Source organism: Nicotiana tabacum, chromosome 2 (assembly GCF_000715075.1).
Source record: "Nicotiana tabacum cultivar K326 chromosome 2, ASM71507v2, whole genome shotgun sequence".
Lineage (NCBI taxonomy): Eukaryota > Viridiplantae > Streptophyta > Magnoliopsida > Solanales > Solanaceae > Nicotiana > Nicotiana tabacum.
The window spans coordinates 21,249,636-21,260,707 of record NC_134081.1 but is presented as its reverse complement, the minus strand read 5'-3'; the positions used below and the strand labels follow the sequence as shown (position 1 = coordinate 21,260,707).

General features: G+C 36.2%; 2 protein-coding genes across 2 annotated transcripts; both read right to left on the bottom strand.

Moving 5' to 3' along the window:
- Nucleotides 1-2,807: 2,807 nt before the first annotated feature.
- LOC107801237 (uncharacterized) lies at nucleotides 2,808-3,200 on the bottom strand. Its single transcript, XM_016624523.2, has one exon. It carries the CDS (start codon nucleotides 3,198-3,200, stop codon nucleotides 2,808-2,810), a length of 393 nt encoding a protein of 130 aa, XP_016480009.1.
- A 3,994-nt stretch (nucleotides 3,201-7,194) lies between these two features.
- LOC107801239 (uncharacterized) lies at nucleotides 7,195-10,725 on the bottom strand. The gene is made up of 5 exons (XM_016624525.2): nucleotides 10,596-10,725; nucleotides 10,332-10,452; nucleotides 9,494-9,597; nucleotides 7,533-7,664; nucleotides 7,195-7,442 (listed from the first exon to the last, which is right to left on the bottom strand). Exons 1-5 carry the CDS (start codon nucleotides 10,596-10,598, stop codon nucleotides 7,416-7,418), a joined length of 387 nt encoding a protein of 128 aa, XP_016480011.1. The 5' UTR covers nucleotides 10,599-10,725; the 3' UTR covers nucleotides 7,195-7,415.
- Between the last annotated feature and the right edge of the window lie 347 nt (nucleotides 10,726-11,072).

Sequence of the window (11,072 nt, the reverse complement as noted above, 5' to 3'; positions counted from 1 at the left end):
AGGCGAGCGTGCATGGAGAGGTATAAGGCAGCTAGGAAAGTGACTAAGCTGGCGGTCACGGAGGCTAAGACTGCGACTTATGGTCGTATGTACGAAGAATTGGGGAAAAAGGTGGTGAGAAAAAGTTATTCCAGCTGGCCAAGTTAAGAGAGAGGAAGGCTCGGGATTTGGACCAAGTGAGATGCATCAAGGACGAAGATGGTAGAGTATTGATGGAAGATGCCCAGATTAAGAGGAGATGGCAGACTTACTTTCATAAACTTCTGAATGAAAAAAGGGATCGAGATATTGTGCTAGGCGAATTGGAGCATTCCGAGAGTCATTGTGACTTTGGGTACTGCATGCGTATCGAGGTTGAGGAGGTCGTGGGAGCTATACGTAAGATGAGTAGGGTCAGAGCGACCGGGCCAGACGAGATTCCGGTGAAATTTTGGAAGTGTGTGGGGAGAGCAGGTTTAAAGTGGTTGACTAGGTTGTTTAATGTTATTTTTAAGGCGAAGAGGATGTCGGATGAGTGGAGGTGGAGTACGGTGGTTCCACTATATAAGAACAAAGGTGATATCCAGAGTTGTAACAATTATAGAGGTATTAAATTACTGAGTCATACCATGAAAGTGTGGGAGAGGGTGGTGGAAGCGAGGGTGAGGATGACAGTGTCTGTATCTGACAACCAGTTTGGGTTCATGCCGGGTCGTTCGACTACAGAAGCTATACATCTTATTAGAAGGTTGGTGGAACTGTACAGAGAAAGGAAGAAGGATCTGCACATGGTGTTTATTGACCTAGAGAAAGCGTATGACAAGGTTCCTAGAGAAATTCTCTAGAGATACCTGGAGGCAAAAGGTGTGTCGGTTCCCAACATTATGGCGATTAAGGACATGTATGATGGGGCTAAGACTCGGGTTAGGACAGTAGGAGGCGACTCTGAGAACTTTCCGGTTGTAATGGGATTGTACAAAGGTTCTGCGCTCAGTCCGTTCTTATTCTCCCTAGTGATGGACGCGTTAACACACCATATTCAATGGGATGTGTCATGGTGCATGCTATTCGCCGATGACATAGTTCTGATTGATGAATTGCGAGCCGGTGTTAATGAGAGGCTGGAGGTGTGGAGACATGCTCTTGAGTCTAAGGGTTTCAAGCTAAGCAGGACAAAGACGGAATACCTGGAGTGTAAGTTCAGCGATGAGCCAGGGGAAGTGGGCGTGGATGTAAGGCTTGATTCACAGGTCATCCCGAGTAGAGGCAGCTTCAAGTACCTTGGTTCGGTTATCCAGGGTGGAGGGGAGATCGACGAGGATGTCACACACCGTATTGGGGTAGGATGGATGAAGTGGAGGTTAGCATCTGGAGTCCTGTGTGACAAGAGAGTGCCACCGATACTCAAAGATAAGTTCTATAAATATGGTGGTTAGACCGGCCATGATGTATGAAGCTGAGTGTTAGTATGTTAAGAACTCACATATCCAAAAGATGAGAGTAGTAGAAATAAGGATATTGCGGTGGATGTGCGAACACACTAGGATAAATAAGATTAGGAATGATGATATTCGGGAGAAGGTGCACGTGGCTCCCATTGATGACAAGATGCGGAAAGCGAGGCTTAGATGGTTCGGACATGTTCAGAGGAGAAGCCCAGATGCTCCGGTACGGAGGTGTGAGTGGCTGGTTGTGGAGGGCACGAGAAGAGGTAGAGGGCGGCCTAAGAAGTATTGGGGAGAGGTGATCAGGCAGGATATGGCGAGGCCCCAGATTTTCGAAGACATGACACTTGATAGGAAGATGTGGAGGTCGAGTATTAGAGTTGTAGGTTAGGAGGTAGTTGAGTTGTGCCTTACTTCGTACCATTGTGGGACTAGCCATGTAGGGTTTTTGTCTAAAGATAGCTAGTGGCAATGTTGTGTCTTACTATTTTGCTTTTCAGTGCAGGTCTTATTTAATAGCTATCGCTTTTGCTTTGCATCTTTCTTCTAGATTTCATGGTGTTCCTATTTTTCTTATGATTGTTGTGGTGATACTAATATTGTCTCCCTTTGCTTTGCATCTTTCTTCTGGATTTCATGGTGTTCCTATTTTTTCTATGATTGTTGTTGTGATACTAATATTGTCTCCTTTTTGTCCTTTTGTCTTTTTGTTTTTTTGAGCCGAGGGTCTTTTGAAAATAACCTCTCTACTCCTTCGGGGTAGGGGTAAGGTTTGCGTACACACTACCCTCCCCAGACCCCATTAATAAGATTTTATTGGGTTGTTGTTGTTGTATATACTGTTTTTAACCATTCTGCCGCAGATCTTCTGGCTTCCTCTTGCTTCTCCTTGAGTTTGTTCCAGCTCCCAGAAGAAATTATCCACTATTTTGTTTCTTTTTGGTGATCTTGGGGTCTAGACGATGACAACAATAATTATGCCTTAATTTCAAATGAGTAGACGGTTATATGCTTTTTCCTTGCCAATTGCTTCATTTAAATTCATCTCAAGTCAATATTGTACAAAATAAAAATAGAAGTATTAAAAAACATATAGGACCAAAAGATTACTTATTAGAAAGCATAAGACCTAAAGTAAACATTATAATATGAATAAAATATATTTTCAACTAATTGATATAGCTAAGTAGATACAAGATGGCCATAAAAACATAGAGGTGGTGGGCTTTAAGAGAGTAAAACATCTATATTTTTATTTCTTTTTATACAATAAAAATTCCAAAATCAGAATTGTCTTATGGTATCTTTACAATTTTCTGTGTGTGTGTGTGTGTTTTTTTTTTGGGGGGGGGGGGGGGTTAATCTCTAATATCAACTGTCCAATTATGCTGCTGAGGAAGAAGCACTAGGGGAACTAGGCTCAACATGTTTCCTTCTTGTTGCTCTAATGTAACAAAAGATTGCCACAAAGAATGTTGTTGCTAAACCTCCAAGAATTATTCCACCTCCAAAAATTGACTTATCAACTGAATGATGATGCTTAATCTTGATTTCATGAGCTTGATCAACTTCATTAATCTTTTGTTGATGTGGAGAACCAACTTCTTTAGACAAATTGCCCTTCTCTTCTTCTTCTTGATGATGTTTTCCAAGTTTTCTAATCGAAGGTGATGGACTAGAAGCAGGAGAACTTCCAAAATTTGTTGCATTTTCAGCCATGACCAGATACACAAATGTTTCTGTTAGGATCAAGAAAAGAACAAGAAACTTAGCCATGGTTGTGTATTATTCTTGATATGTTGATGATTTTGCTTGTTGTTTGAGGTAATGTTGCTTAGGACAGTGTATTGATAATCTTATATATAGAGGTTTGCAATGGAAGATTTCATAACCTTGTGGTAGGATGGAAAGTTCCCTTTGTCTTAATTAGACTTTTTTTGAAGAATAATCTACTCCCTCCTCTGACTCAAATTATGTGTCGTTATTTTTTAAAATAATTATCTCAAATTATTTATCATTTTATAAGTTCAAGACAAAATAAATTATATTTTTTCTAACCCTTAATAGTAATTGTTCTTGAAAATTAAATAGCACATAAATAAAGTAAATATTCATTACGAGAAATTATATCATAAGACATAAATAAAAGTAAAATAGTATAGAATTTCTCTTAATTAATATTTTTTAAGGAACGTGTAAAAGAGAAGCACGATATGCAGGGAGTAATTGTTGTCATGGAATTGTCGGCAAAGTGGGGGAAATCAAAGAAGATGCACGTGGAACCGATAGAATATTTGGAAAACCTACTGGATTAATGAAGGGAACATGATGCTTCTTTGTAATTTTTGTGATGCATTTACTTTGAAATATTACTCTAAATGTGATTAGTATAATGGAAGGTTCAGATCTCAATAAATGTAAAGTTGAATCTTTTGTTGGGGGCTGTGGCCTTCCCTGGCTTAGTTTACAATTAGAATCTCCCAACAGCTGTGTTTAATAGTTAAAATTAATTTGACAGTTGTAATCCAGCAAAATGGACAAAGAAACCGAGATGAAGTTTCTACATTAGACACTAATCAACCGTGCTGTACTATCCTTAACCTAAGGGTTCCTGTTCCTAAGTAAAGAACTTTTGAGCTTCAGCTTTTAGCAAGTTTTAGTCATGTTCGTCGAGAGGTCGAACAAAGATTTCAACTTTATGGATTTTGAATTTTAGAACCAACTTCAAGTACTATTAACACTGAATTCTAAATTTAGTATTTATATATATTTAATGAATTTTTTAACACAAATACACCGTTTGAACAAAAGTGATTGAGTTCCGCCAAACCGACATGTGTATGTGTGCTTCTAGCTCCGCCCCTGTGTTCGTTCAACATAAACTAATGTATTCGTTCAACACACTAGTGTGTGTGTAAACACTAGGTGCAGATACAGTTTTTACAAAGGAAAACTAATCACCAGTAAGTGAGATTTTCTTGTCCATAGTGTTGAGGGTAACAATAGCCAAATCTTTTTATTGAACTTAGTATTAAGAGCAAAAACAAGTTTGTGAGTTTTTCTTTCAACAACAAATTCCAATATGAAATTTCAGAAGTTGCGTGACTTTACAATAATTGAACCAAGAATCTACGAATATCTGCAATTCTTTTCCTCGACCAAAACCATAACTGATAAACAACATGTTTATGCGAAACATTGCAAAGGGTAGACGAATATACCAACATGGAAAATTTCACCAAAATGAGAATCAGAATCTAATTGATTACTAAATTTCCACTATCAATGTGCTACTGTCCCATATATATGATGCGGCCAAAACATACAATTTTTCTTTATAATGTGATAGCTTAAACAACATTTCACAAATTCGATTGTTGTCTTGTTAGTGTTGCAACTGTGTATCAAGGAAATCCGGGGTGTGGTGAAAAAACAATTCCCCTTTTAAGGAACACCTTACGAACGGACATAATCAGAAGCGAACTTATGTTGTAAAGACAGGGGTCACCGGGACCCGAAAAGTTTTCATCTATATATGTCTTTAAAAAATAGTGATATATTAATAGTGACACCCTATATATAAAATTAGATTTTAGTTGAATGTAAAAAGTGCAAAATCATTTTTCAAATCATAAGTTCGCCTCTCGACATAATAAGCAATTTATAACATTGCTAGTCAAGGAAAGCATTTGTAGAACCCTTTTTTAATGGATTTGAATAACTCTGATGACCAGAAAATGGGAAACACCCGATGTATAAAATAAAGGCAAATTTGGACCATAATATTAACTACTAGGTGCATGTGAGCTCACTGTCTCATCTTCCATTATGAAAAACTTATTGCATCCATTTTTAATCAGAGATATTTGCTGTCAAAATGAAGGCCAGCTGAAGATCCTGCAATTGTCAAAGCCAACAGGTGAGATGCTTTTGTTAGTTGCACGTGCAAACCGGTCTGGGGCTGATATGTTTTCAATAAGGTAGCAATGGGACAGAAGGCCACATGTATGTTCTTAGAAATGCTGAGAACAGAATTTCGCAATGTTATTACTAGTATTAATTGACGATTGGATTATCCAAAATGGTGAACTTGGACAACTTTAATAATACATTTTATGATAAGGCAGAATAGATACTTGTGTCACTTTGTCATGTCGGTCCTCAAAATTATCATTTTGCCAATTAAACACTTACACTCGTTCAAATTGTGTATAATAAACGCTTATGACAGGAGGTTACCAGTGCGTGTAATACAATCTCCAACACGTAAGACGCCACGTCACTACTAGTGCCATATAGGAAAATAAACTATTTAAAAATAAGACTGGCCACCCTACACAAATACCGAACCCATAGAAAAGAGATGCAGTAGGTTCTTTCTTCTTTCGTTTATTAGGAGCCACACATACCCAGAAGCTTCAAGCGAGCTTTAATGGCGTCTCTGCTTGTCCCTCCGGTTTTGATCCTCAAACACAAATGTTTATCACATTTTCGAGTCTAAATTTCAATACCCAGCTGAGTTTTAATACTACATAAGCAACAACTTGAGGTTTCAAACCACTAGATTTGTTCTTCGCAAGACCAGCAATGGAATTTCGAAAATTCTCAACAAACAAGCCTTTGAATCTCCTCTCCAAAATCTGAACAAAGATCCAAATGGCGAAACACAACAACAATAACCAAAACAGATTCGTTCGTCAACCTAAAGAGTTGTCGGAATCAGTGACGCTACTACCACGGCTAGGACACTAGAGCAGTGTCGTGGGAGGAACGAAACTCGCCGGAACCCTAATTAGTTGGGTTTTGATTAAACAGAAAAGAAAAAAAAATGTAAAATATTCTTTTGTTAAAGAAATAGAGAAAATAGTATATTTCTGCCTGATTTTTGTGATTTTGAAGGCTCATCCATTGTTTACAGTAGTGTGGAGGGGAAAAGAGGGATGGGAAAGAGGGATTGGAGGCGAGAAGAAAGGTGGGATTTTGTGCTTTGATTTTGTGCCTGGTTTTAGTTTAATTCATTTTTAATCAAAATCACTAGGGTTTTAGTTTAATTCATTTTTAATCAAAATCACTAGTATCACTCTCTTTACACGCGTGTGTTATACATAGTTTGTCCACCTCAGCTATGTCAATGCCACATAAGCTCCGTCAATGGTCAGAGGGATTTAGAAAATTAGTTTTGAACGAGTGTAAGTGTTCAATTGACAAAATGATAAGTTTGGGGACCGGCATGACAAAAAAGCACTAGTATAAGTGTCATTTAGGCTATTCTGCCTTATGATAACCATGATTTTAAAATCGTTGGGACCAAGTATACCAAAATGAATGAACTGAGCCTAAAATTGGGGATAAATGATTAATTTCATTATTAATAGGTTGAGCTGATCATTCAGAAGCTACCAGCTGACAAAATTATATCGAAGAGAAAGCAAAGAGGATCCTTCCTTGCACCAACCAAATTTGAAGCATGTGCCATTCTTAGGACCTCAAAATTTTCACTAGAGAATGACTGCTTAATTGAAGAAAATTAGAGAGATTTCCCAGAGAAACCATGCTTTTCACTAGTCTATTACAAAAATTAATGCATCTTTCTACGTTTAGTAGTAAAATTTTAACTCTATATTCCCATTTTACTCTTAATAAAAACCTAAGGTGATAAGCCAATTCAATTTCCAACCTATGATTATCGACTTTGATAAAAATTTAACTCCGACTAGAAATGAGCAAATCATTCAACCAAATGCTTCAAAGGAGCTGCGGAACAAAATGATCAACAGCAAAATGAGAATTACATTAAACATAGATACATGATATAATAAAACTCAGGCTTTACTATAATGTAAACCTGATTTTAAATTTTCATGCGTCTATTGGTACTATTATAACATTAATCAAAAAATCCAGGAACAAAAAAGAAAGAAAAAGTGCCAACAGGACAACTACTTCAGTCCAAGCCTCAAAAAGGCCCATCATGCTGCAAAGGCTCAACATTTAGATGAGGAGCTTTTCAATGGCATCCTGCACAATGGGAGAAACAAGGATTTTAGTATTATTACACAGGGAAAGAATAAGTATATACATAGACAAACAAACCCTTTGGAATATTACCTTTAGTTGTTGTATTTGAGATTTCAACTGGCTTCCCTCATTGCTTGTCACTGAACAAGCAATCACAGGTCGGGTAACACCACAAGCCCGACCAAGAGCTTGCTTTGAAGGGACAAAGACATAGGGCACATTCTGAAAGTACGAGGGGGGAAGATGAAAGGAAAAAGTTAGAAATCTTTATTTAAAACCATCTTGCCTGTTATCTCAAAGATTATTTTAATATTAGCTAATTTAGCACCAAAAAAATGATACAGTAGTCCAGGTAACAGCAAAAACTGAAAGATGTGAATATTCATACTAAGATCATTGTTAAAAGACTACACATCAAAATTCTGGGTATAACTATCACTGAGACCATGCAGATACACTGAAGAAACAGTTTGAAATCGTAAAAGACTACAAAGCAATAACAAATAAATATATTTGTCTAAATTGTCTAAATGTAGGCCCCTTATACTGATAGTAACATCCTTTACAACTGTGTAGTACCAATAAGATTTATCCTTTTTTAGCTGTCAAAGCTTTTTGCACATAATGATTCAGATGTAATCACAAGTACAGTGCATTTACTTTTTTGTTCATAAAAAAGTACAGTGCATTTATATCATGGATAATGATGTTCTTACTCCAATTTAAATACACTCACACTAAATCAGTTTATATAACTGTATGGCAATAAGTTACGTTATCCAACTCTCTTTGTTTATCAGCAGCACAGCAATCCCTTATTGATGATAAGAAGCACAGCAATCCCTTGTAGATTAAAAAACATTATCCCCAGGGCTTGCTTTTGCTTTGGTTCAATGGAAAAGGTACACTGCGTGTGATGTATAACAGGCGCATGTCACAAGTTCAAATCCTAGCTGGTTAACCAAGTATACTATTTATTAATGGAGAATGGTAGAGAAGTGAGCCCGGTATCTCGGTCATTAAGGAAAACACTCATTCAGTTGGGATGAATTTTCAACTTACGTTTATCTAAAATCAGAATGCCAAATAGAGTAGAGGAAACAAAATGGTTTTCCAAATTATGGAAGGGTATTACAAGGGTATGGTGTATGCATAAGAGAGACAAATATAACATCTCTTTTGGCAATATATGGCCTTGGAAACAGCCTCTCTACCTTCACTAGGTAGGGGTAAGGTCTGCGTACACACTACCCTCCCCAAACCCATCATGTGGGAATATACTTGGTTGTTGTTATAGCCTTATACCTGCCTCCCACCAGAGGGGGGCGGGGGGTATGCTGATCTTAAAATATGCAAGGATTGTCTGATATTCCAAGGGAAGGCAGAAAGAAAGAACTTTAGCAGTATCAAAACCATATTCATAGGAAGTTGCTACACTACTACAAATGCTATCATGTTGGAAGGGGAAATAAGAACTAAGTGATGGCTGAGAAAGTGAAAGAATTCCAAAGTCACCTTAGAGTACTGCTCGCATAAATTTTCATAGTTATTGCCACAAAACGACTTGAACATGTATTACATACAATCTGGCTTCGTCTTTTTAGTTTTATTTTCAAGACAACAAAAACATTACACGTCAGAACATAGAAAAAATAGGAAACAGCTACAAGAATCCTCTTTAATACAACAACAACAACAACAACAAAAAAAAAAAAAAAAGTGTAATCCCACATAGTGGAGTCTGGGGAAGAATCTTGTTTAATACAAACTCTTCAAAATAACGAGCTTATAAACTGGATTATGTATAGCATACACATGGTTTCGATAGATTCTGGTATCAAAATAACATAACATCACACAATGTATCAGAAAAGAGTTACAAACATAACTCTTGAAAAGTCCAACAACTAAAACCCCAAAAAGGGTCAAGTTCTAATGTTGACCTAGCCAAAGTTAGTCCACTACCAGATAAAAAAGGCACAACCCCGAAAAAGGGTGAAAAGATAACACATTTTGAGGGGGGAAAAGGCAAAAAAAAAACAATAAATCACCTTATCTTCAGCAAGGAGCGGAAGGTGAAGAAGGATTTCAAGGGGCTCGGTATCTGCTGCCATTACAACAAATTCTGAAATTCCTCTGTTCAGTGTCTTTGTGGCTGAAACAGAACAAAAACACCCAGAATTCTCTATCTTCAGTTAAGCAGTAAACATACAACTCATGAGCAACACATTCACATCACAAAATGGGGGAAAAAATTCCATATCTTTAAGTCTCAACATTATAACATTCTTAGTGACTGAAACAAAACCTAACTTAGTTTTCCCAATCTTTAGTTAAGTACTAAATATAAGCGTAACTTATTCAGCAAAAGACCATATAATAAAGTTTCAAAACAATATTCCCTCTGTCCCAACTTATGTGATGGTCTTTTTAGTATGTTCCAAAAAACATGATATATTTCTATATTAAGAAATAATTTAACTTCAAACTTCCCATTTTAGCTGTAGTGAAAAAAGATTTATAGTTACGCAAATGTCTATTGATTATTTTTGTACACAAGTTTCAAAAGTCTTTCTTCCTTAAACTATGTGCCTTGTCAAACACCATCAAATACATTTTTGTGGCTGAAATGAAAGCAAACCCAATTTTCTCTATTTTTAGTTGGCACTAAACATAAGAGTAACTTTATCACCAAAAGACCATATCATAAATGTTAAAAGATGTAACATTCTTTGTGCCTATTATCCCCCAAAAAAAAGATTCTTCTTTTGGGGGGCTGAAAAGAAACTAATCCAGTTTTCTTTCTCTTTAGTTAAGTTAAGCAGTAGATATAAAAACTATAAAAGCAACGTAATAATAATTAAAAGACCATATAAAAATATATATAACCTTCATTAGCACCCTTTTTAAGCTGCTTATAGTTAGCAGCTTGTTGAACCAAATCCATTATGGTTGTTGTAAGCTGCGAATCAGCAAGTGGGTATGCTTTTGGGTTCACAGTTTCTGTTGCCTACAATTAACCAATTACAAAAACAAAACAAAGCAAAAAAAAATAAAAATTAATTGTGTATTAGAAAAAGCAATAAAAGAATGAGTTCCAATACAGTTCAGCAAAAGAATATAAACTTAGAAAGAGAGAGAGAGGGAGAGAACCATGGTAGCCGCGAGTTGAGAGAAGTGTGAGTAGGAGGAGAAATTTAGGGTTTATGGAAAATGCTAAGGTTTAAGTTATTGCCGTGCAGTCTATAAATTAGGTTATTTTGCGGAGCTACTGTCTATTGTCAAAACCAAAATATCTCAATGACTTTTCCCTTTTTTTTCTTTTTTTGTTCACGTTTTTTTTTTCATTTGTTTCTTTTTTTTTTAAATTTAATTTTATAATTATACTACGTTAATTGTGCGCATCTCAATTAATTTATTCATAAAGATTAGCACGAATGAGGTCACTTAAAGTTTGTAGTTGAGATCTTTAGATTGTTTCACAAGTGCTTCAATCATTGAATCATGGGGATCATATTTCCTTACAACATTTTATAAATAATTTATTCTTCCTCAACACTTGAAAAGTTTTTATAGCAAATTCAAATTTATGTAACAAATGATACTTGAATTGTCTATTACTTATTCATT

Bases quoted from the DNA above. Each gene is read 5' to 3' on its own strand.
- LOC107801239 (XM_016624525.2), bottom strand. The intron at 9,598-10,331 runs GTTATATATATT...GTTCTGTTTCAG, and splicing joins TAAAAAGGGTGCTAATGAAG to CCACAAAGACACTGAACAGA. The intron at 7,443-7,532 runs GTAATATTCCAA...CCCATTGTGCAG, and splicing joins CTCAAATACAACAACTAAAG to GATGCCATTGAAAAGCTCCT.
- LOC107801237 (XM_016624523.2), bottom strand. From the start codon at position 3,200: ATGGCTAAGTTTCTTGTTCTTTTCTTGATCCTAACAGAAACATTTGTG.